This window comes from Carcharhinus amblyrhynchos, chromosome 1, assembly GCF_965287045.1.
Source record: "Carcharhinus amblyrhynchos chromosome 1, sCarAmb.v2.hapA, whole genome shotgun sequence".
In the NCBI taxonomy this organism is placed as follows: Eukaryota; Metazoa; Chordata; class Chondrichthyes; order Carcharhiniformes; family Carcharhinidae; genus Carcharhinus; species Carcharhinus amblyrhynchos.
This window is the reverse complement of record NC_137324.1, coordinates 129,336,411-129,362,767: the sequence shown is the minus strand read 5'-3', so window position 1 is coordinate 129,362,767 and position 26,357 is coordinate 129,336,411. Positions and strand designations below refer to the sequence as shown.

At 42.4% G+C, this 26,357-nt stretch overlaps 1 protein-coding gene across 3 annotated transcripts in view; it reads left to right on the top strand.

Annotated features, from left to right (window-relative positions):
* LOC145345015 (uncharacterized) overlaps positions 1-26,357 on the top strand; it is a 167,984-nt gene that overhangs the window by 63,195 nt on the left and 78,432 nt on the right. For all 3 annotated transcript variants that reach the window (XR_013887021.1, XM_080192531.1, XM_080192523.1), the window contains 3 exons: positions 1,920-1,997; positions 9,837-10,033; positions 21,530-21,594. Coding sequence is in view for 2 of the 3 variants with exons in the window: in XM_080192531.1 (XP_080048657.1) it covers positions 1,920-1,997; positions 9,837-10,033; positions 21,530-21,594 (340 nt within the window). In the remaining variant the exon portion in view is untranslated. The remainder of the gene's footprint in view (positions 1-1,919; positions 1,998-9,836; positions 10,034-21,529; positions 21,595-26,357) is intronic.

The following is a 26,357-nucleotide window of genomic DNA, read 5'->3' as shown; positions in this document are numbered from 1 at the left end:
GCATTGGAACTCCCAAGTCATCAAAGAATTGTTAAGTGACTGTCCAGCTATCAAGTAACTGTCCAGCTATCATGAAACTGTCCAGGAATACAAGGCAAGTTGACACAGAGGGGATAAGAACAAAGAGTGCTGGGTCGGAGACATTGGTTGGCATGAGTTGGCACTGAACAGACTTAGGATTACTTTAAAAGACATGCATGATGAAAATATTATTGTATCTATCCATGCACTCTTAAAAACTGAGATAAGAGTAAGATAGCATTTTTTCATCAGCTCTTAGGAAATATTAAAGTATGATCTCCTAACATTAGATATTGGGAGGCACAGCCGTTAGCACTGCTGTCTCACAGTGCCAGAGACCCGGGTTCAATTCCTGGCTTGAGTCACTGCGTGGAGTTTACACATTCTCCCCGTGTCTGTGTGTGTTTCATCCCAGTGTTCTGGTTTCCTCCGGGTGCTCCAGTTTCCTCCCACACTCCAAAGATGTGCAGGTTAGGTGGATTGGCCATGCTAAATTGCCCCTTAGTGTCAGGGGGACTAGTAGGATAAATGCATGGGGTTATGGGGATAAGGCCTGGGTGGGATTGTGCTTGGTGCAGAGCCGATGGGCCGAATGACCTTCTGCACTGTAAGATTCTATGATTTGGGGAGGGAGAAACTGATTCATGTTGCAGACTTGCATCAATTCCTTGGGGCAGGCAGCACTGCAAACTACAACCTGTATGGTCTACGTGGCATTCTTCATTGATATCATTCTTCATTAATCACCTTATCGACCTGTCCAGATATATGCACAGATACTGCAAGGTCCCTCTGTTCTTCCATCTTTATGTGTCCTGCCATTTATTGTTCATTCCCTTGCCTTGTTATCCTTCCCCAAATTCATTATGTCACACTTCTCTGGATTGAACTCCATTTGCCTCTAACTAGTCCATTGATATCTTCATGCAGCCTACAGCTTTTCTCTTCATTATCAATCACATAGCTAGTTTTTTCATTACTAGGCTTCCATGATGCAGTTGGGTGCCTGGTTGCTGGCCAAGTTTCCCCATATTCTGAAAACTTGGCAGCTAAATAGAGACCATCAGCAACTGGCTGTTGAATGTAAGTGTTTTATAGAGTTACCTTGTGAGCTAGGAGAAGCATGAGTGCCATCCCTCAACCCCTGAAGGAAACCTTTGGTTTCTCTTCACCCAGCCTTTCCTCACTGCCGCGATCAACCATCCAACCCCCACCCCATTCCCCCAAACTTTGAACTTTTCCTCCCTCCTGATTGTCAGGATCTGACTTCTATCAACAACTGATCTCACGGGATTGTTGGGCACCATCCTCAAATGGCCCAGATGCGACCTTTTGCCATTTACATTCCTGCCCGACAGTAGACCAGGATGATAATCCTGCTAAGCAGGAAGTGAAAGAAAAAATTGTTATTGAGGTTAAATTCAGCAGGACGTTTGCACCCAAGATTATTTGTTCTCCAGCAACATTCTCTCCCTGTCTCCCCGTTAATATAGGGGCTCTTGTGCTGGCATTTACAATTGTAAAAAGTACAGACCAAATGTGGAATAACATTACCTAGACTGTACATTAGCAATTTCATGGGAGCATTCAACCCCTATGCCACTTTTACCACTCCAGCCATGTTTAATGGCATCTTTTAATGAGACTATTGGATTGTGCTAAGAGAAATTTTGCATTATGTTCTGAGCCAGACGAGTGAAATTAATTTTGCAACACATCTTGCAGCCAGCAGGGGGAGATGGTTTCCAAATTTTCACTTTGGATTCAATTTAACACAGTTCCGAGAGGTACTGTGCAATTCATGGGGTTGTTCTGAACTTTGAATTTTTATTTTGTTCATCTCAGAAAAATGTGTTTCTAAGTTTTACAGTACATTACTTTTTTCATTTGGTGTTTAGTCTTGCAGGTCATCTGATTGAATGTGGAGCCCAGAGTACAGGTGGAATATTTACAGATTGGCACCGAGTTCCTGACTGGTAATGAAATAATTCTTACATTTTTCTCTTTCAAAAAAAATTGACAACTCATATTTTCCTTGATTTTAATGCATTGTATGCTCAATGTCTTTATCCAAAAGAGAAAATGTTGGAAAATCTCAGCAGGTCTGGCAGCACCTGTAAGGTAAGAAAAGAGTTGAAGTTTCAAGTTCAGATGACCCTTTGTCAAAGTACTGCAGAAGTACTGCATGTTTAACTCAATATCTTTATATTCATTTTAGCTAGAACTGGAATATTTTATCATTCAAACCACCACCTTGTTTGTATTAAATAGTAAAGTGCAAGATGAACAAGTGCACCACAGTGCTTTCCATTTTTGTCAAATATAGTATAAATTATTTAGTAGTTATCAATAACTTTAAACTAGAGTACTTGTAGGTTTAATTAACCTAGAAATGAATTTAGTATGTAAATATGTAACAAATACAATTTTGGAAGATTATGCTTTACAATTGTCTCTTAATTTATGATAAAATTGAAGAATGAAGGGAGTCATGTGAGCTAAATTCTGCCCAATAAGAGCTTGGGTGTTTTGATTTGTTAAAAGGTTAAAGGCTTGTTTTATAGGAAGAAGATACAAAATGTTCACACCTGTAGACAATGGCAGTAACAACTATGATGACTGTAGGTAGATTAGTCTTCATCTTACGGAGGTTTTAGAAATGTCAGGTTTTGTAAATGGTTACAGTACATCAGCAAAATCCTACAGTGCAGAAGGAGACCATTCAGCCCACCGAGTCTGCACTGACTCTCTGAAAAAGCATTTTACCAGGTCCCCCACCATTCTATCTTCATAACACTGCCACTTAACCTTTGCCAAAAGGCCGAGAAGCAGTACTAACACGAGACCACAAAAAAGGTAGTCAAATGCATTGTTTAAAACAAGGATCTTCTTTACATTATGTCTTCATATAGTAAAATAATGAAGTTTAAAAATAACAGTAACTCAATAGAACAATACTCTGAAGTAATACCACGCAATGTACCCAGTTCCTCCTTAAACATGTCTGGATACCTCTTAACAACATCCTCGGTCACCTTCGTGTGACTTGATGTTGCCCAGTTCAATGGAATTTTGCTAAGCCAGTCACACCCTAGCAAACTCGGTCGCTTCGTTTTGACCACAAGGCAGCACGCCTTTGCTTCTTGACTATTATATGCACTATGGACTTCCAACGCTCCAAGTGAAGGTATGGACTCTCTGGTGTACGTCCAAAGATTAATCTCTGCTGGAGCAAAGGCTGGCACTCATTTAGAGTCCTATATCAACTTGTAGGTTTTCTTAATAATGACAGATGCAGAAGCTCCTGTTTCCACCTTCATCTTGATCTGCTTTTCGTCGACTACAGTGTACGGGCACCATTTCATTTTTTATGTGGAGGGGAACCCGTCTCCGAGAGAGGAGATTGGGTTGCCATGTAAAAATGGTGGCCTTGTCATGGAAGAATAGCACTGGTTGGCAGGTTGCTTGAAATTAGCATATTTGTATCTTTCAGGTGGGCAAATCCCAAATGAAAGACGCTGCTAACGCCAGTGGGAAACACTCCGTTTTCCCACCAGCTTGGGCACTTGCACCCAAAACGGAAGAATTGGGGCGTCTGTGTTATTGGGTTGCAAGTTTCTTAAGATATTCCTGAACCTCACAGGCAGGTCAGTCTGCAAAATTGGGGGAGAGCTGAGAGATAGGGGCTGCCAGTCCTGCACCTGAAGCAGAGAAAGTGCTGTCTTTGTTATTCACCAGGAAGGAGGCAGGAGGGAGCTTACGCAGAACTTGAAGAAACCCAAGTTTATGAGGATTTGATTGAGGATTGAAGTTTCACCTAGCTTTGGCAAGAGGAAGAATCTCCATGTGGAGGATCACCATGACAATCAATTCTGGGAAAGCCAAAAAGAAGCAGACTGTCCGAAGTGGAAAATAGCTTTACACTGAATCTGAGAGAATAGAGAGTGCACTAAAGGGACAGAGTAAAGTATAACCATGGCAGGGGATTTTTGGTCACTTTAAAAGTTAAATTGAGAAACTTTCCTGTAGTTTAGCATATAAGTTGCCTACAAAAGTTAGTTAAAGTTGCTTTTAGTTTATCACAGTACGAGCCTTAAAACTTTAAATCTTGTTGGGAGATCTTTTCAGCTGGTCACTGGATTTCAAATATTTTTTCAAATATTTTTGGTTCCTCTGGAAATTGTGATAAATGTGAGACTGCCTAATTTTGTTTAAATAAGGCTTTATGACTGCCTTTGTAATCATGATCATTCTTGACCACTTCTGCATTTTGGAAATTTAATCTTTGATTTGTCCTACATTACATCATTAACTAGAAATCATCAGAGCAATCCAGTCCTTAAGCAGAGGTGAAAATGGATGCTTCTTCTTTGTCTACTGATCAAATGCAAACACAAGAGTCATGGCCCCTGGCAGTCTCAAAAAATTATGGACTGGTAGTATTCTGAAGCCTGGAGATGTAAAGTATTTAAAACAGAAATTGAGGATTGGAGGGGGCGGTAACTATTAAACATATCAGATGGAGCAGTGTTGAGCGCCACGTAGAGCAGAAAGATCCGAAATCTCGATCCTGTGCCTGGAATTTTCACATGTATCATTGGTTTGGAAGACTGGCAGATCTCCTGGAGAAATGGCACAAGCCAGTGAACCCGGCCTCCTCCCCAGGGTTCTGATGATCTCATACTGAAGTTGTGGCAGGAGAGTAGTGGAGTTAAACTGTTTTCAGCATAAGAAAGTTGTGGGGGAGCTAAAATTACCATCAGTGTTCTGATGACTCTGCTGCAAAGTGCATGTAGATGGATGTAATCTGAGAGCAAGAACATGTCATCAGGGCATCACAGATTGCCTGATGTCAAAATCTCATTGCCTGAGCTCAAGCTTGAAGGATTACCACTTGGCTGAGGCACCAAAGAGTTACAGTGCTTCTGGAGCGTGACCTGAGTTTCAGTCTAGAGCTCAAGCCAAAAAGTAAATGAGCGAGGTTATTGTAGAGCAGAATCAGAATAGTAATGAAGCATTAATATCCAGGATTTAAGAGAAGTGTATTCAGTCTAACCAGCTCACCAGGTTCTAATTTGTTCATTAAAAAATAAAATCTAACCCAAACTTATCTTCCTAGGTAAGCAGTTTATAAAGATCCTTTTGAATTGCAGGATTCATCCAGGACAGTCAGCCCAATAAAGTTACAGTAAACAGCATTTAAGATGTTTGTAAATTGACACCTGCTTCTGGCTTTCCAGCATTATTTGCCACCTCATGATGCCATATTATAGGTGCCCATGTTGTGTGCATTGGTGTTCAGATGCTGTTTGTTGCATGTTTGCAATCAGTACTTGATGCCTTTGTTTTTCTAAACACTTCCTTAAATTTTGAGTTTCTTGGCCCATAGTAATTGCAGAAAAGTGTAAAAGTCTAAAGCAAGAGATGTTTCTCCTTCTGAGAAATGTAGAGCAATTGCTATGGAAACAAAAATGGAAATAATTAAGAGGTCTGAAAAAGGTGAGATGCATACTGAAATTGGTAGAGTTTTGGATATTTCTGAACAATTAATGAGGGCATCCTGAAAGACCAGGCAAGAATTGAGGAACATGTTAAGAGTTTTGTTTGCAATCAACTGGATTTATTGCTCAGATGGAGAAACTGTTCATAGTTTGGCTCACAGACCAAAATCAGTGCTGTGCTCCTGTGAGTTTAGGCATAATTCAGGAAAAGGCTATGAGTCTTCATGATGACCTAAAGGAGCCACTGGGGAAAAGTTTTATTGCTGAGTCTTTTAAAGTAGGAGATAGTATATGTGTTTTAAAGACAGGGCCAGTTTGCATTACATCAAGCTGCCAGTGCTGTTGACGAGACAGTTTGTGTTTTCCCTGAGACATGGCTGAAATCATTGAAGCGGATGGTCAAGTTCTCAGCAGGTTTTTAATGTTGATGAACTGAGCTCTTTCGGGGGAAGAAAAAATTATCGCGAACATACTTTGCCAAGAAGAGAAACCGATTTCAAAGCTGCTAACAATAAACTCACTCTTCTGTTCAGTGCAATGCTGCAGGTGACTTTAAACTTAAACTTTTGCTTATATACCATTCAGAATATCCCAGGGCTTCCCAAGGATATTCCAAGGCATTTCTCCCAGTGATGTGGAAAGCCAGCCGCAAAGGTGTAGGTGTTTAGGAACATCTTTGACAATTGGATTAATCCTAATTTTGCGCCAAGTGTCAGCAATTATTGCAGCAGAATAATTTTGAATTTAAAAATACTGTTATTCCTTAACAATGCTCCTGGTCATCCAACCACCCTTAATGACATGCATGTTGACATCGAAGTCGTCTTTCTGCACCCCCCTAATATCATGCCACTGTTACAGCCCATGGACCGGAATTAACTGCGTTCTCTAAAGCCTACTACCTTAGGCAGATATTTTCTGAGGCCATCAGAGCAACTGAGAAAGTGGACCAACTCATAAGGAATTCTGGAAGCTCTTCAACATTTACATAAGAACATAAGAACATAAGAAATAGGAGCAGGAGTAGGCCATCTAGCCCTTCGAGCCTGCCCCGCCATTCAATAAGATCATGGCTGATCTGTTGTGGCTCAGTTCCACTTTCCCGCCCTCTCCCCATAACCCTTAATCCCCTCTCTTATCAAGAACCCATCAACCCGCTTCTTAAAAATATTTAGCGAGGCAGCCTCCACCACTTCAACGGGCAGAGAATTCCAGAGATTCACCACCCTTTGAGTGAAGAAGTTCCTCCTCAACTCCGTTCTAAACCACCTCCCCTTTATCTTGAGGCTGTGCCCCCTAGTCCTACTGTCTTTTTTGAGCGGGAAGAGTCTCTCCACCTCTATCCTATCCATCCCATTCATCATCTTATACGTCTCAATGAGATCTCCCCTCATTCTTCTAAACTCTAACGAGTACAAGCCTAGTTTATTCAGCCTCTCCTCATAGCTCAATCCCCTCAACTCCGGTATCAGCCTAGTAAACCTCCTCTGCACTCCCTCCAGGGCCAAAATATCCTTGCGCAGGTGCGGCGCCCAAAACTGCACACAGTACTCCAGCTTACCATGCAGTTAAGAACGTAACAGGCATGGAATGAAGTCACAGAATCAAATTGACACGGTGTTTGGAGAAAATTGAGCACAGAGTTTGTATTTGACTTCTGAGGTTTGGTGGACATTGTTAAAGAAGTGGCCAGAAATGTTGTTGAAATGGGTAAAGAACTCAATTTAGACATTGCACCAGAAGATGTTGATGAGTTGTAGGCATCACATTCTGAAAGATTAACTAATGGGAACCTCACTGACTGGAAGAGCAACAGGAAGAAGAAGATGCAACCACTGTTGAAGAGATGCCTTCTCATAAACCTTAACTGCACACGTTGGCTGAGGTATTACGAAATTTGGAAATCTGCCATATCCCTGTTTTTGCAATAAGACCCCAACATTGAATGCAATGCATTGATGAGTAGGAGCATGTGCAACATGTACAGCTGCTATTGAGAAACTTACAAGGAGAAGAGAGCATCTGTACAAAGTGTCCTTGGACACTTCCTCTAAGAAACAAATGAGACTCCAGAAAACCTGAAGCCAAGAATTCTAAGGAGACTCCAGCCAATGTCCATTCGAAGTCCCAAACCAAAGTCCAGACCAACCATGAGCTACTATAAAGTTTTAAAATTTATCTGTGCTTTGTAGATAATTTGTAGGTAATGTATTGTACATGCCTATAATTTCTTTTAACATAAATAAATATGTTCCGGTTGATATATCACTCGATTGAATACAAAATTCTGGGGTTTTTTTGAAAATAGATTTTGGATTCAGGAACCAACTTTCATTTATAATGTGCTTCTGCATCAGTTCTGAGTTAAGACATTGCAATTTAAAGTTTAGAAGTTTATTTATTAATGTCATAAGTAGGTTTACATTAGCACTGCAGTGGAGTTACTGTGAAAATCCCCTAGTTGCCATATTCCGGCACTCGTTCGGGTACACTGAGGGAGAATTTAGCATGGCCAATGCACCAAACCAGCACGTCTTTCAGGCTGCAGGAGGAAACCGGAGCACTCGGAGGAAACCCATGCAGACAGAGGGAGAACGTGCAGACTCCTCACAGACAGTGACGCAAGCCGGGAATCGAACCGGAGTGACTGGTGCTGTGAGGCAGCAGTGCTAACCTTAGAATCTCTACAGTGCAGAAGCAGGCCAGTTGGCCTGTTGAGTTTGTACCGAAAGAGTATCTAACCCATGCCCTATCCCTGTAACTCCATGCATTTGTTCTGTTAATCCCTTTAACCTACGAATCTTACTTACTTACTTACTTACGTGGCGAAAAACTGCAGCAGGCGACGGTGCAGAGGGACCTCGGGGTCCTTGTGCATGAGTCGCAAAAACCCAGCTTGCAGGTGCAGCAGGTGGTCAGGAAGGCAAATGGGATGCTGGCCTTCATAGCGAGGGAGATTGAATATAAAAGTAGGGAGGTCTTGCTGCAGCTGTATAGGGCATTGGTGAGGCCGCAGCTGGAGTACTGTGTGCAGTTTTGGGCGCCGCACCTGCGCAAGGATATTTTGGCCTTGGAGGGAGTGCAGAGGAGGTTTACTAGGCTGATACCGGAGTTGAGGGGGTTGAGCTATGAGGAGAGGCTGAATAAACTAGGCTTGTACTCGTTAGAGTTTAGAAGAATGAGGGGAGATCTCATTGAGACGTATAAGATGATGAATGGGATGGATAGGATAGAGGTGGCGAGACTCTTCCCGCTCAAAAAAGACAGTAGGACTAGGGGGCACAGCCTCAAGATAAAGGGGAGGCAGTTTAGAACGGAGTTGAGGAGGAACTTCTTCACTCAAAGGGTGGTGAATCTCTGGAATTCTCTGCCCGTTGAAGTGGTGGAGGCTGCCTCGCTAAATATTTTTAAGAAGCAGGTTGATGGGTTTTTGATAAGAGAGGGGATTAAGGGTTATGGGGAGAGGGCGGGAAAGTGGAACTGAGCCACGACAGATCAGCCATGATCTTATTGAATGGCGGGGCAGGCTCGAAGGGCTAGATGGCCTACTCCTGCTCCTATTTCTTATGTTCTTATGTTCTAATCTTGGGACACTAAGAGGCAATTTAACATGGCCAATCCATCTAACTTGCACATCTTTGGAGTGTGGAAGGAAACTGGAGCACCCAGAGGAAACCTATGCAGACACAGGGAGAATGTATAGACTCCACTCAGTCACCCAAGGCTGGAATTGAACCTGAATCCCTGGCACTGTGAGGCAGCAGTGCTAACCACTTCGCCACCATGCTACCCACCCACTGTGCCAGCATGCTTTGCCTGGGCAAAGCAGCCAGCATAATTAAGGACTCCACGGACCCCGGATGTTGTCTCTTCCACCTTCTTCCTTCAGAAAACAGGTACAAAAGTCTAATGTCATGTACCAAACGACTCAAGGACAGCTTCTTTCCTGCCGCTGTCAGACTTTTGAATGGACTTACCTTGCATTAAGTTGAGCTTTCTCTACATCCTAGCTATTACTGTAACACTACATTCTGCACTCTCTCGTTTCCTTCTGTATGAACGGTATGCTCAGTCTGTACAGTGTGCAAGAAGTAATACTTTTCACTGTATGTTAATACAAGTCACAATAATAATTCAAATCAAATCAAAATCAAATCAAAAAGATGCATTTTTCAGGAAACAGTAGTGTCGTAAGCCTGAGGACTACCTGTATATGGATTAGTTAGTCCATTACATTTTCATGACTTTTTATTAGATAGTACCACTCTCTGGAAACTGCTTATCTGTTTAAATCATTGTTTCATCCATTTCCAGGGATAACATTGGTTTTCCAGTGGTGGAGTGTTCCTCTGATGGGAGTTTTGTCCTTTCTAAACCACCTAAAACTGGAGGATTGGTATCATTTGGTACTGTTGCTGAGCAGCTTGTGTATGAAATAGGCGATCCCCGACGCTACCAATTGCCTGATGTCATCTGTGATTTCTCCGAGGTTACCCTATTGGAAATACCAGGTTTGCTACTTCTATCACCTCTTTAATATACACAAATCAATATTTTAAATGGTTAGTATTAGAGTCTACAAAAATTCATTTACCATTGCTGCTCATACAGATAAAAATACCTCCATATTTTAAAATATGGTGGAAAAATTGTTCATTGTATTGTAATATATTTAAATACAACATAAAAGTTCCAGCAACCATTAACACTAAATTGTCACTCTGCAAGGTCATTAACACTTAAGCTGTGGGAAATTAGAGCTTTCAAGACCGGGACTGGTTCGTTTTTGTAAGGTAACAGTGTCCGGGCATATAGAGCTAAGATAAGCAAATAGAACCAAAGTATTGATCAGCCATGGTTTAACTGATTGACAAATAGGCTCAAGGGACGGAATTACATACCTGCATTCCCAAATGAGAAAAAAAATCTAACCTGGTATAGATGAACATAATTTCTAGACTTTGGGTTAAAGCAAATGCCAATAATCTGCCAAAAAGCAGATTGAAGAGAGCTTATCCCTCCACTTTGTTCTACAATGCCTAACTTCACTACCCAGTGTAGAAAAATAGTCAATTTCTCAACATTTAACATATTTCATGTTGATAAGAATGCCTTTGAAATAATCAGTAATGGAATTATAGCAATACAGACATTTTTTAAAAATAATTATTAGGGCGACACGGTGGCAGAGTGGTTAGCACTACCACCTCACAGCACCAAGGTCCCAGGTTCAATTCCAATCTCGGATCACTGTCTGTGTGGAGTTTGCACATTCTCCCTGTGTCTGCATGGGTTTCCTCCAGGCACCCTGGTTTCCCCCCACAGTCCAAAGATGCACAGGTTAGGTTCATTTGCTTTGCCAAATTGATCCTAGTGTCAGGGGGATTTTTAGGTTAAATGCGTGCGGTTATGAGAATAGGGCCAGGGTGGGATTGTGGCTGAAACAGACTCGATGGGCTGAATGGCCTCCTTCTGTACTACAGGGATTCTATGATGATATGGAGTCATGTTTTTACATTGGCATAAATGTGTGACTCGTCTGATCTCACCTGCCGTCAACCACTGGGTGCATTTCCTTATGTTCAATATCAGGAACGTCATTATAATAAATTAACACACTAATATCAGGCCCATACACTGAAATCATCGTTACATTATTCCGCACCCCCCACTCCACCCCCCAACCCCCCCAGCAGAAATTCCATCCACATTGGCATGACAGCAGAATGGCATGAATTGTAACTAATCCTTGAAGATATGTGCACCTGATGAGCACACCTTCTGGGGAGCTCAACGGAGTGCAGCACCGGGGGAGTAGGGGAGGGAGGGGTCGTTCTGGGCACCTCGGCACTGCCTGGAAACCCCCAGTCGGTACCTCAGGACGGTCACAGTTCCAAGGTTAATTGGATTGGTTGCTGTGCACTGGAGCAACCTTTAAAAGTGGTGCCCCAATCCTCGCAGTTCTAAGTTGCTGGTGGGTGAACCGGGACATCCCGCCAGCGTGGGACTCAATCGTTGAAGTTTTTATTCAGGGTGCTGCACTGCGTGACGGAGAAAGTCGTCATTGCTGTTGATGGCTTCAGTGCTGCTTTTCCTTTCTGCCTTTGGCCTTTACCAATTTCCTGGAAAATTTCATCCTGTGGGTGTAGGTATGGTCTTAAACTTAAATAAAGGCAAGGATATAAGGATAAAGATGGCTAGAGTGAACTGGCAAAATAGGTAAAGAGGTGGGTCAGTAGAGAAACAGTGACAGATATTTAAAGAGATATTTCGTAACTGTCAACAAAGGTGCGTCCCAGTGAGAAAGACCGACTATGAGAAAGATACACATATATGACTAACTAAGGAAAAGAAGGATAGCATCAAATTGAAAGCAAGAGCGTATGTACTGTGAAGATCAGTGGTAGATCAGAAGATTGGACTGATTTTGGAAAGCAGCAAAGAATGAATTTTAAAAAATGTGGGCGGAATTACAGTAAGAGACTAGAGAATTAATAGGAAACAAGGTAATGGCCAAAGCGTTGAACAGAAATGTTGTGCCTGTCTTCACTGTCAAAGACGCAAAAAAGTCCCAGTAATACCTGAATACCAAGAATAAAAGGAAAAGAAGAACTTAAAACAATCACAATCACTAGGGAATAGGTATCAGGAAAACTAAAAACATAAGAACATAAGAACATAAGAAATAGGAGCAGGAGTAGGCCATCTAGCCCTTCGAGCCTGCCCCGCCATTCAATAAGATCATGGCTGATCTGTCGTGGCTCAGTTCCACTTTCCCGCCCTCTCCCCATAACCCTTAATCCCCTCGCTTATCAAAAACCCATCAACCCGCTTCTTAAAAATATTTAGCGAGGCAGCCTCCACCACTTCAACGGGCAGAGAATTCCAGAGATTCACCACCCTTTGAGTGAAGAAGTTCCTCCTCAACTCCGTTCTAAACCGCCTCCCCTTTATCTTGAGGCTGTGCCCCCTAGTCCTACTGTCTTTTTTGAGCGGGAAGAGTCTCTCCACCTCTATCCTATCCATCCCATTCATCATCTTATACGTCTCAATGAGATCTCCCCTCATTCTTCTAAACTCTAACGAGTACAAGCCTAGTTTATTCAGCCTCTCCTCATAGCTCAATCCCCTCAACTCCGGTATCAGCCTAGTAAACCTCCTCTGCACTCCCTCCAGGGCCAAAATATCCTTGCGCATACACAGTTCAAAAATTAGGGGGTCTCCCATTTAAGACTGAAGTGAAGGAGAAATTTTTATCTCAGAGTTGTTAGTCTATGAATTCTCTTCCCTTGAGAACAGTGGCAGCTGGGTCATTGAATATATTCAAGACCGAGTTAGCTAGATTTTTAATTGACAAGGGGTTAAGGGAGGAAGACAAGAAATTTGGGTTGAGGTCATAGTCAGATTACCCATAATCTTATTGAATTTCAGAACAGATTCATGGGCCAAATGATCTACTACTATTCCTAATTCTTATGTTTTTATGATTGCTCACTTGTAATGGTTAATGTTTGGTGCCAGAGAAATTGTTTAGTAGTAATAAACAATTATTATGCTGTTATTAAGGGTTCTTGGAATGAAATAGACAAATCTTAACCTTCTGTGATGAATTTAGTTCCTATCTACCCTCCAAATAACTTCATGGTGTTCATACATGTACATGTATATTCATACATTTGAATGGTGTATCAAAGTTATCAATTTGCAAAGCTAACAGTAAAGCAGCACACCTTGGACAACAACTTCCCGATTTTCTCGTTTACTTTTCCCAGGAAGTGCTGTGCGGTTTGCACATAACTAAACGTTAACACATAACTAATGATCGTTTTGACAAGAAGACCTGGGCCATTAAATGCCCAAAGTAAACTACCTCGAGGCTAGTGTTTCTCCACCAGGATGGAAGATGATCCAGCTTGGAGGTTTCAAATGTATTCTTAATTGTTAGCTATGCAGTTGAATCAAAAGATGCACAGAGGCAGATTGGTTACTCAGCATCATTACTGGCGATTATCTGCACATAGGGTATATATGGCACGGAAACAGGTTATTCAACCCAACTAGTCCATGCCAATGTGTGATGACTTAGAAGAGAGGCTATATGTAGAAGACAAATCTATACATTTAAGACTGATATATGTTTTTGAATACTTTTTTGAAAGGTTTCACTTAATTTGTATGCCATTAATTATATTGGATTATGTTTGCAACCCAATTTTGAAAATAGTTTGCTTCCTTAATTAATTTTTTTTGTTAAGAAAACGTTTCAAAATGTAGTGCGTATCATTGCCCAGAAAGTGCAGTGAGACTAGTCTTTAACATAAGGGGGCTCACCAATGCAGTGTTGCCACGGCTGAAAAGTAGTCCTCAATATAATGTCATATAACAGGATCTCACACTGTGTGTGGCTCCCTCGCTAATGAGTAGTCTGAAACTCCTCACTGTAATATACTTTTGATAAAGGCAACATTAACCAAGAGAGTCTTCTAGGAACAATACTTCTCTGTCCATATAACCATCCCTTGCTAGATTAAAGATTTGAAACATAGGTGATTGTTTAAAAGGCCATTGCAACAAATTTTTCTCTACTTGCTATATTAGCAAGAAGTTTTTACTGAAATTTATACTTTAAAATAAACTTTGGACCATTTAGTAATATTTGAGGCTTGAGAACAATTTATGCTGCAGTATTAATCCAGGTAGTTGTTTGACACTGATGTTTTATATGAGAAAATTAAAGAACAACAATTAAGATTTTGTGATTCTTAAACTAGTATTGCTAAAGAAAATCAATCTTAAAGTTTTTACGTAATTTAAGAAAATCAAATTGACGGAGGTAGCTATGAGGAAGAATTCACAGAATATATTTGGGACAACTTCCTGGAACAATATGTTGTGGATCTGGCAATGTGTAATGAAGCATGTTTAATAAACAGTTGAGTAAAAGGTCCTTGAGGAAACAGTGACCATAACATAATAGAATTTAGCATTCAGTTTGAGAGTGAGAAACTTGGTTCAGAAACAATTGTGCTAAACTTAAATAAAGGTAATTATAAAGGAATGAAAGGAGTGTTGGCTGGAGTGGACTGGGGGAAGGAGGTTAGCAGAAAAGTTGGTTGATTAGCAATGATAGACATTTATGAAAATAATTCATGACTTACAACAAAGATATATCCCAGTGAGGAAGAAGGATTCTAGGACGGCGATAAATCAAGTATGGATAACTCAAGGAAATTAAGGATAGTATTAAGCTGAAAGGAAAAAAAAACATACAATGCGGCAAAGATTAATGGTAGGCCAGAGGATTGGGAAAGGTTAAAAACCGACAGAAGGTGAGGGAAAAAAAGAAGATAAACCATGTGGGTAAACTAGCAAGTAATGTAAAAAGTAGACAGAAAGAGCTTCTTTAAACATATGAAAAGGAAGAGAGACCATAGTGAATGAAGCTCTCTTAGAAAATGAGACTGGGAAATAAATAGTGGGGAACTAGGAAATGGCAGAGGAGTTAATTAAATACTTTGCATCAAGCTTCATGATAGAAGATACATAACGTTCCAAAAATACTTAAATAACAAAGGGAAAGGTTGGGGAAGAAATAAATGCAATAACTATCACCAGAGAAAAACTACTCAGGAAACTAAAGAGGCCAGTAAATACCCTGAACCAGATGGGTTGCATTCCAGGATATTAAAGGTTCATGCACTGCTAGTAATTGTCCAAGAATCAGAGGATTGGAAAACGTTGAAGTGTAACACCTTTAGTCAAATAGGGAGGGAGACTAAAAACACATAACTAATAGCCAGTTAACTTAACATTAGTTATTGGAAACATGTCAGAATCCATTATAAATCATGTAATAGCGGGACATTTAAAAATCTAATCAAGCAGAGTCAGCATGGCTTCATGAAGGGGAAATCATGACTGACAAATTTGTTAGAATTCTTTGAGGTGATATTGAGCAGGATAGATAAAGGAGAACCAGCAGATGTAATACACTTGGATTTCCAAAAGGCATTTGATTAGGTAACACACAAAAGACTATTTAATAAGATAAGAGCCCATGGTTTTGGTTGTTGTATAAGAGGGTAGAGAATTGACTAACTGATAGAAGACAGAGAGTTGGGTAAGAGAGGCATTTGCAGGATGGCAACCTATAACTAGTGGAGTGTTACAGGGATCAGTGCAGGGGCCAGAATTATTTACAATATATACTAATGACATGAACCAGGCAAGTGAATTTTCTATTGCCAGGTTTGCAGATGACAAAAATAGGTGGGGAGGCAAGTGGTGGGGTTGACACACGGAATCTACAGAGGGATATAAATAGGTTAAGTGAGTGGGCAAAAACTTGGCAGATGGAATATAATGTAGGAAAATATGAGGTTATACACTTTGGTAAGAAGAATGAAAGAGCTGAATGTTATTTAAATGGAGAAATGCAGCACAGAGGGATATGGGGATCCTTGTGTGCAAATCATTAACAGCCAGCATGCAAGTTTAGCAACAATAGAAAAGGCAAATGGAATGTTGGCCTTTATTTCAAAGGGACTGAGGTATAAAAATAGGGAAGTCTAAAACTATACAAGGCACAGTATATTTCTCGAAGGAAAAATATACTGACACTTGAGACAGTGCAAGAGAAGGTTCACTTGTTTGACCTCAGGTATGGAGGAATTTTTTTATGAAGTGAAGTTGAGTAGGGTGGGCATATACTCAGATGACACTAAGATTGGTGGCATAGTGGACAGTGAAGAAAGTTATCTCCAATTGCAACAGGATCTTGATCAATTGGACCAGTGAGCTGACGAATGGCAGACAGATTGAGTTATAAGGAGAGGCTAGATAGATTGGGACGTTTTTCCTCTGGAGCGTAGGAGGCTGAGGGGTGATCTTATAGAGGTCTATAAAATAATCAGGGGCACAGATCAGCTAGACAGTCAATCTCTTTTCCCAAAGGGAGGGGAGTCTAAAACTAAAGGGCATAGGTTTAAAATGAGAGGGGACTGATACAAGAGGGGCACTTTTTTCACACAAATGGTGGTATCCAGAACAAGCTGCCAGAAGTAGTAGTAGAGGCAGGTACAATTTTGACTTTTAAAAAGCATTTAGATAGTTACATGGATACAGAGAGATACGGACCAAATGCGGGCAATTCGGATTAGCTTAGGGGTTTTAAAAAAGAAAGTGTGGCATGAACAAGTTGGGCCAAAAGGCCTGTTTCCATGCTGTAAACCTCTATGACTCTATACTCATTGGAGTTTAAAAGAATGAGAAATGACTTTATTGAGGCATATAGAATTCTCAGTGGGCTTGACAGGATTGAAAGGTTGTTACCTCTTGTGGGAGAGTCTCGTAGCAAAGGGCATAATCTTTGAGTAAGGGATCACCCATTTAAGCCAGAGTTCAGAACAAATTTCTTCTCAGAGGGTAATCAATCTGTGGAATTCTTCACCACCAAAAGCTGTGAGGGTTGTTAAATATGTTCACGGGCTCCAATCTGCAGATTTTTAATCAGTAAGGAAATGAAGGGTTATGGGGATAAGATGGGAAAGAGAAGCTGAAATTTATCTTAGCAGATCATGATGATCTCATTGAGTGTTAGAGCAGATTCAGTGGGCCAAATGGTCTACTTCTACTCCCACATCTTACGGTCTATTTAATTCTTATTCAATTTCTACCCTTCCCCCTTTTCTTGACACAGTTACGCAGTTCCATGGATACTCATTATCCTAAAATATCGTGAATGAGAATTTATACATGTTTAATCAGTGAAGGCATCGACGCAGAACCTGATCACTTGATATCTGTTTATACTCAGTTCCTGCAAGGATCATTAGGTCGTGATCATTCACAGGGTCTCGACAATATTGCCTTCCCCAGTTTTTGGTTACTAAGGCCAATTGCAGTATTAATACCTTTCCGAATGAGATTTTAACTCTCAGACCGGAGTCACACGTAAGACTTGCTGGCTATGTAATGGATAAGTGTTGAATCTTCGTGGAAACCACTTATTGTCTTTTAACAATTTTAGAAATAACTGTTTTCAGATGGCTAGGTTGACGAGACACATCATTGTCAATTAGCAGAGCCTGATCTCTTAATTGTAGTAATACCAATAGGGGTTGCACCAATAGAGGCCAGCTTCATTATGCGAAGGAGAGCCAGGAGGCCTATTTCCTATGCTTACGCAAGAGGATTGTGAACAGGTTTGTTCCCCAGGTTTTTTAGAAAATACACATGTATGGATGTTGGTCTAGTTTTACCACCCATTGGCCATGTGTGAATGGAAATTCATTATTTTCCTGTTTTCCTAATGTTCTCTGTCTTTGTTTTGCTGAGAAGTGTTAATTCTTACTTTTGGGAACTCTTAATAGAAGGAAAATACTAAATATTACCTACTTATATTGTTAAAAGTCTTGTACATGAGCAGAACTACTATCTGACTTCCTGTTGTGATAATTTTCATTATGCTTTTAATGCCAGCATTTATAATTGAAACTATGTAAACAATGAGAATTTCCAACGTAAACACTCCTCTGTCATTGTGTAGAAGCAGGGCTCCCACCAGTAGTTTATCTCAGCTCTCAATTCTTTAACCGCTTCAGTTTCTAGCTATGTTCCTTAATTTACTTGTTGGTCTCCAGCCTTTATTGTAATTCCATGAGGCATCTGTCTCCTGTCTCATTCCCAGGTCTCTCTTCCATTCAGTTACAAAAAATAGACAGTTCACAGCTGAGGATTGGGGACTGACAGACTCAGTGCAAGATAGAACTGCAGGGTGCATGACTTGTTTCCTACACCTGGACTCCTCACAGTTGCCAACTGCCTTTTCATTCACCTCTGCCTCCATGACCCTTCCCAGCCCATTAACCGACGTGACCCGGCCATGAGTAATGTCATGGGAGTTCCACTAACAGCAAAAACATCAACATTGATAGTAAGTGAGTAGAATCATCATCCCATTTCCTGTGGTTAACAAGGCTTAAACTATGACAAGTAGCTATTTTAGATGCAACCAGCTGTTGGGGATAATTAACACTAACGAGCAACATGATAAGAACTGTATGTTCCCCATTTCACCCCACCAGGTGAAGTCTGTTTAGGATCTGAACTACAAATGAACCTACAGCTTCTTAATGACCAAGTTCATGGTATTTAAACTCTTGCTGAACTTCAGCATGAACTTTTTTATTTAGATGTTATTAATATAACTGATGAGAAAAAAGCAAAAAATTTTTGTTAAAAAAAATTGGCACTCAGAATGAAGCAGCATGTGAAGGAACGTTTTAATCATCTTAAACTGTAAAAGTTCAGATTAAGAAGAATTGTAAGCATGTAGTGTGTGTGGGGATGAACATGTATAGCTATTTATTCTCTGAAAGCAGTGACAAGCTTGTTATTTGTTATCACTGTAAATGCCAACTGTTAGCAAAATGATGGTATTTTAAGATTGTGATAAAGAGATGAATCACTTGTCTCTGCATCTCCATGCCAATGGAAGGACTTAAGACAGAAAACTAAATTACATCAAGCACTAGACTCACTTATTACTTTAATCACAATAAGGTGGTATAATGACTTTAAAGTAATGAATACAGCCTCAGGTGGCAACTTGACTCTGACAGGACTCTTGGTCCTGCTGACTCCAGCTAGGTTAACAACAAACATTGTCAATCCTTCAGTGGGGGTCTTTGCACTGGCTTAACCGGACATTACCTGAATATACACAGTTCAAACCAAAGCTAAAGGTACCCTATGGTTTGTTGGGTTTTTTGTACACGATAGAAAACTACCCATGAGCCATTCCAGCAGTCTGCGTTGGTCCTCGAAGAGCCTGAGATGTCCAAACTCCACAGCATGCAGCTGTCATGCACACTCCCCAGGTGCTGTACACACACATGCATGATGTTAGCCAGGTGGTCACAGACTTTCTGCACGTTTATTGAATGGAACCCTTTTCAATTAATAAAGGGCACCCCTTGGTCGTATGGGGCTCGTAGGGCAAAGTGCATGCCACGGATATCTCCCTCCACATGGGGCATACTAGCGATGGCGACAAAGTCATGATATTAGTCCCGGTCCACATCAAAGTGAATGTAGCTAGCTGCCTGCCCAGACTTACAAGGCATCCATCACCTCACAGATGCACTTGTGTGCAGAGAGCTGGGAGATGCCGCGGAGGTCTCCACCAGAAGCCAGGAAGGACTCAGTGATTTGGAAGTTGAGGGCCGCAGTGACCTTCACTGCCAAAGGGAGCAGGTATTCTCCAACCCCACGAGACACGTGTGACACTGCCTCCTTTCTGAGACGCAGTCTGCGGCGTCACACTGCATCTGGCCGCTCATCAAAGAACATGCTTGACCTATAGACCCTAGGCCTCCATCTCTGATGTCCTCCATGCACTCACTCAGTCAGTTGCTGACCATTGCTGCATCCTCACAACGCTGGCCACAGAGAGCATAAGAGTGTCTATGAGGAGACCCCTGTTCAGAACCCTTGAAGTATGGACCTGTATGCACCCACCTGGATGTCTGGTGCATTGGCTTCCAGGAGCAACTTGCAGTTCAGGCAGATGGTGGAGAAGCACCTTCATGACCTTCTTGTGATGGGTAGCCCTCGAAAGCAGCACTGCAGAGCTCATGCAGTGTGAGGTGCCATGTTAATACCTGCCAAATTCGCTCGATTGGAGCACTAGCTGCCAGACCCGGCACTTGTTCCTGTTAGTGGGGCCTAGGATGGAATGTCAGCAGAAATCAGCAGACAGCTGGCAGGGTGACCATGACGACATCAGTAGGGTTGGGACTCAACCTCATATGAAACTCCTCAGGAATTGTTCAGTGGCCAGGGGAATGCGTACAAGTCTCAAGACAGCCACAAATCCCAACCTGAGAACTCCCAGACTGGCATGAGCCCCTCTAAATCCCTGCAAACCCCCTACCCCATTCCACACCGTGGCAGCAGCTAACACCCTACCCCCTCCCGCATGCTGGGTGTTGGTGCTCAGCAGTACTCACCTCTTCACTCTGCTTCGCTGTGCCTGAGCTACACTTTTAAAAAGCAGTACTAATTGGCGCTGACATGACGTCATGCCAGAGAGCTGGGAAGCATCCAGGAGGGCGGAGCATGTGTACCAAACTTACTAATGATATTGAAATCCAGTCAATCTCACGCTAATAAGCTTTGCGCATTTCTGGGCACGAAGCGATTCACACCATGAGAAAGGGGCTGGTTTTTAGCTTTGCCACACTATTTTCCCAGCATGCCACACTGATTGCTAGGTGCAGCGAGGTGGTACAATCATGCCCCTAGAATGAATTGCTCTTTGAGGAAGAAAATTCAAAAATGTTTCCTCTCTTCCTGTGTTGGCACATTTCCTGATGAAAGGTCTGACTCTAATTTTGTCTCAACAAGCTCCCAGCATTACAGAGTTAAATCAAATGCATTGAAAACCTTCCACCTGTTTTCACAACACATTTAAAATTGACACAGTGGCAGTGGGGTTCTACATGTTATGTACGCACCCAAAGAGTATAAACAGTGTATACAAGCTGGTGCTGTGGTTACTGATTCCAGATCTTTAGGTATTCCTATCCATAACTTTATAGAAATCATAGAAACCTTGCAGTGCAGAAAGAGTCTGCACCGGCCACAATCCCACCCAGGCCCTACCCCCATATTTTACCCGCTAATCCCTTTAAGCTTGTGAATTCCTCCTTTCAAGATTAAGTTGTTTCTTTTTCTCTTCTGCTCGTTTAAGTGTATTATCTGTTGAAATTTAAATTGGCCTGGTGATTTACAGGAAGGTTAACATTCGTTATAGACTTTCATATTGTGCATCTTAGCATTATCTTTTATATCCTACTGGTAAAAAGTTGCTACATTCTGTAATACTTTTTACACAAGCAAAAATATCATAAAATATATTAAAAAGCACAACAAAGTCCATTCAACTTGTTTTCCACTGGTGGTGTTCCAAAACTAAAGCAAGCTGCTTTTACTTCTGTTTGCAGATATAGAAGGTGGAGCAGTTCGTGTTCAGGGAGCCAAAGGATTACCTCCATCTGACAATTACAAGGTTCTCTGGAAGCTTGCAATAATTAAGTAAAACATATGGCAATCACTAACATATCAATGTTATTACATAATATAAATCAGATGATTTCTTGAAATTCATCAGATGGAGAATGATTATGGGCGAAATCTTACCAGAAAATGAATGTCAGGAACTGACTGAAAACCAGTGTGATTCACTCCAGAGAAACAGGCAGGTTTTCTCTCCAGATCTTAGGGCACTTTGTCAAAAAGGGTGCGTGAGTCATGCCGTCATTTTGAGGGGCAGGGCCTAAACACACTGGCAAATCCGGCTGCACTGAGATCGGGGCGCCCAATCAGATTAAGAAATAGGCTGCGATTCTTCCATCCGAGCCCGCTAATTTTTTGGCAGGTCGGGCTGGGAGAATCGCACATGCGTCGATTGGCGGGATTTGCGCATGTGTTCCGATGCACGCGCACCTCCCAGCGATGGATATACGGCGCAGTCAGGCCCACACTGGAAACCAGGAACAGCAGGTAAGTTATTTTTAATCTTATTTGAATGTATTTTAAATGTGATTATCAGGCCTGAGATTGAATTTTCTGGGCCCAATAGCATTTCCCACTCCGACAGTACAATTTCATTACAACGGGGTTTAGAGTAGCTCCCCACTTTCGGGAACTTGCGGGAAACCCCACCAGAGTGAAGAAGGGGTAATCAGGGCCACCTGGGGGGGTTGGGCGGTGGGGTATGGTGCCTCTTGGGCATGGGCATCCTGGCATGCCAGCCTGTGATACCCTGGCACTGCTCAAGGGGCAAAGTGCCCATGCCCAGGGCACCTTGACACTGCCTACCGGGCATCAGGCAGTGTCAAGGGGGTGGGTCTGGGGGCTAGGCTTCAGTGCAATCAATGGGGGCGGGGAGGGGTGTCCTGCTGCCATTTGGCATGGGGATCGGTCAAGACTGGAGGGAGGCCAATAATCGGAGTGGGCTGGGAGGTAGAGGGGGCAGGTCTGCCTCCCATGGAAGGGGGGGTCTGCTGGAGGGGGGACTGGTCACTGCTGGGGTTGGGGGGTGCTGGAGATTGGGGCGCTCAGGGATGGGGAGGGCCAGCAATTGAGCTGGCCAGCAAACTGCAGGCTGATATTTTGGGGCCATTGTTCATGCACAGAGTTCCGGAGCTATCAGACTCCAGGGTGAATAGGCCCTGCCCCATGAACATTTAATGATATTCACGATTGTGACCTCTGCATTGCACAGAGTGTGGGAGATTCAGGTCTGAACTCCCACAGGGAAAACAATTGTGGATTACACCAGTTTTCCCATGAATACAGCACTTAGAACTTTTTTGGGAGAATCGCCCCCATAATCTCCCCATACCCCAACACAGAGGTCACAGGAGTTTCCCTCCCCTAATGCTGGCATCTCCTGCGATCAGTGCCCGCATGCTCCCCCAACCACTCAATGAGGCTCCCACTAGGGTCTGCCCCTGGCACTGCCAGATTGGCATGGTGTCAGCCTATTCCGGGGGGCACTGCCTGGGCACATCCCTCTCCCTCAGTTCACATCACCCCAGCTAGCGGTCAATATCTGGCAGGATTTTACAACCTCAGCAGTCATTAATGGTATTGAAATGTATTAAAGTATGTTTAAATGAGGTTTTAGCACTTTGTGGGCATGAACCTTGCAAAGCCACGAGCGGGGAAAATTGCGGAATGCGATCTTTCCTGGACGTAATGTGGGTATTGTTTCAAGTTTATTGCATAATTACGTTATGCAATTACTGTTATTATGGCAACCATATTTGTAGACAGTTTCACCCCTGCCAGGTAATGCTATGATTAGGCAAGGGAAGAGGCTAGCCCATTGCACTGGGGATGTGCTGATGCCTACGACTGTGGTTTGCCTAAGCTGGGGTAGAGCAAAGGTGCGGAGATGCCGGTGTTGGACTGGGGTAAGCACAGTAAGAAGTCTCACAACACCAGCTTAAAGTCCAACAGTTTTATTTGGTAGCACAAGCCTCAAGCTTTCGGAGTACTGCTCCTTCATCAGATGAGTGGGAGTTGTCTTCACAAGCAGGGCATATATAGACACAAGCTCAATTTACAAGATAATGGTTGGAATGCGAGTCTTTACAGGTAATCAATCTTAAAGGTACAGACAATGTGAGTGGAGAGAGGGTTAAGCACAGATTAAAGAGATGTGTATTGTCTCCAGCCAGGACAGTTAGTGAGATTTTGCAAGCCCAGGTAAGTCATGGGGGTTACGCATAGTGTGACATGAACTCAAGATCCCGGTTGAGGCTGTCCTCATTTGTGCGGAACTTGGCTATCAGTTTCTGCTCAGCGATTCTGTGCTGTCGTGTGTCGTGAAGGCAGCCTTGGAGAACGCGTACCCGAAGATCAGAGGCAGAATGGCAGTGACTGCTGATGTGTTCCCCAACAGGAAGAGAGCACTCCTGCCTGATGATTGTGAAGTGGTGTTCATTCATCCGTTGTCGTAGGGTCTGCACGACCTCACCAATGTACCATGCCTCGGGACATCTTTTCCTGTAAAGGTACAGTCAATGTGAGTGGAGAGAAGGTTTCGTCCTTCGTCGTCCAGTACTTCCCTGGAGCGGAGAAACTACGACATCTTCTCTGGAGCCTTCAACATGTCATCGAAGATGAACATTTCACCAAGGCCATCCTCACACTCCCCACTTCTTGCTTTCAAACAACTGCACAACCTCAAAGAGACCATTGAGCGCAAACTACCCAACCTTCAGGAGAACAGTGACCACGACACCACACAGTCCTGTCACAGCAATCTCTGCAAGACGTGCCGGATCATCGACATGGATGCCATCATTTCACGTGAGAGCACCATACACGGTACATACTCTTGCAACTCGGCCAACGTTGCCTACCTGATACGCTGCAGGGAAGGATGTCCCGCGACATGGTACATTGCGAAGACCATGCAAGCACTATGACAATGGATGAATGAGCACCGCTCAACAGTCACCAGGCAGGAGTGTTCTCTTCCTGTTGGGGAACACTTCAGCAGTCACAGGCATTCAGCCCCTGATCTTCGGGTAAGAGTCCTCTAAGGTGGCCTTCATGACACACAACAGAATTGCTGAGCAGAAACTGATAGCCAAGTTCCGCACACATGAGGACAGCCTCAATCGGGATCTTGAGTTCATTTCACACTATCTGTAACCCCCACGACTTGCCTGAGCTTACAAAATCTCATTAACTGTCCCGACTGGAGACAATACAAATCTCTTTAACCTGTGCTTAACGCTCTCTCCGCTCACATTGTCGGTACCTTTAAGACTTGTAAAAACTCGCATTCCAACCATTATTTTGTAAATTGAGTTTGTGTCTATATATGCCTTATTTGTGAACGCAACTCCCACTCACCTGATGAAGGGGCAGTACTCCAAAGGCTTGTGCTACCAAATAAACCTGGTGGACTTTAACCTGGTGATGTAGAGTAAGTGATCAGGGTGACCAATATGGTTAAACCGAGGCTTTACCTGATGAAATTTTTCAAAGCCATCTTAGCCCTTTGGCTAAGATGAAGCATTGGATCAAGTCCAGGAGGTGTTGCAATGAAAAAAGAGCAAACAGCTTGGACCTTGTTTGATCAAGCCCAAGATGGGATGCAATATCCTTGTGTTGTCAACACTGGTTTGTCCCTCATGGCGGGGGGGGGTGGGAAACCATGATTGGACTTGATTTGAATTAGCTTTTTTGATCAAAATTAAAGTATTGAAAGGTAGCAATAAAAAAGACCTCACAGACTGCAATGGGACAAACAGTCAATGTTTCTAATTTATTTGATTCTGGGTAAGTCAGCCAGCTTCTCTGCTCCTGTGGTCTCACCAGATTCACCCCGCCCACCACCCAAACACCCACCTCACTCCCCAACATCCCCCTCTCCCCCTGCCCAAGTTGCTTATTTTTCATCCACAGTTGCTCACCCAGGTTAGACCTGAATGAAGAAACTCATCTCTTCAAATAATGGAGTAGGATATTTGCATTCCTCTGGAACAGGCATAGATGGGATCTGGGTTCATTGTGTCATCTGGAAAACGACAACAAAAGCAATGCAGAAGTGCCTATATAATACATTGAAATGTTATGCATTCAAGTCTGCAGCCCAAATCCACACCTGACTTGTTCAAGGTGCTACTAACTGAGCTAACCTGACATTTAAGAAACAGCTTGCTGAAAACTTTAAACCATGCCTATATTATGTTCGTAAGTTAGGATATAAGATCTGGTGATATGGCATTCTACTGATTTACATAATTTTCTGTGGTAAGAATTAACATTTAATCCCTTTTCTAGCATTACTGACGTACAACACAGAGACCAATTGACCTCTTGAGTCAGTGCTGGCTGTCTGAAAAAGCTTGATACTTTATCCTTTTCTTCTGCCCTTTCTCAATATCCTGATTAGTTTTTCTCTGGCTTTAAAAGAGGCAAACTCAGTAAATGGCAGAACAATGAAAGCAAATGAATTGAAGCAGTTTGTTTACCAACACCAGAAAAAAAACCCAGCAAACTCAGCTGCAGAAACATGGATTAAATGGATTATATAAGCAAGATAAAGTGTGAGAACAGCCTCCACAAATCATGCAGGAGGAAGGAGAAGGAGGTTTATTGGGATGAATATAAGACAAAGAAGAAACAAATCAAAGGCTGATTAAAAGAGCAAAGATTATCCTAGAAAAAAATTGTCACAGAAACTAAACACAACATTTTAAGAAATTTAATAGTACGACAACTTTAAGCTGGCATTGTGAAATCGGA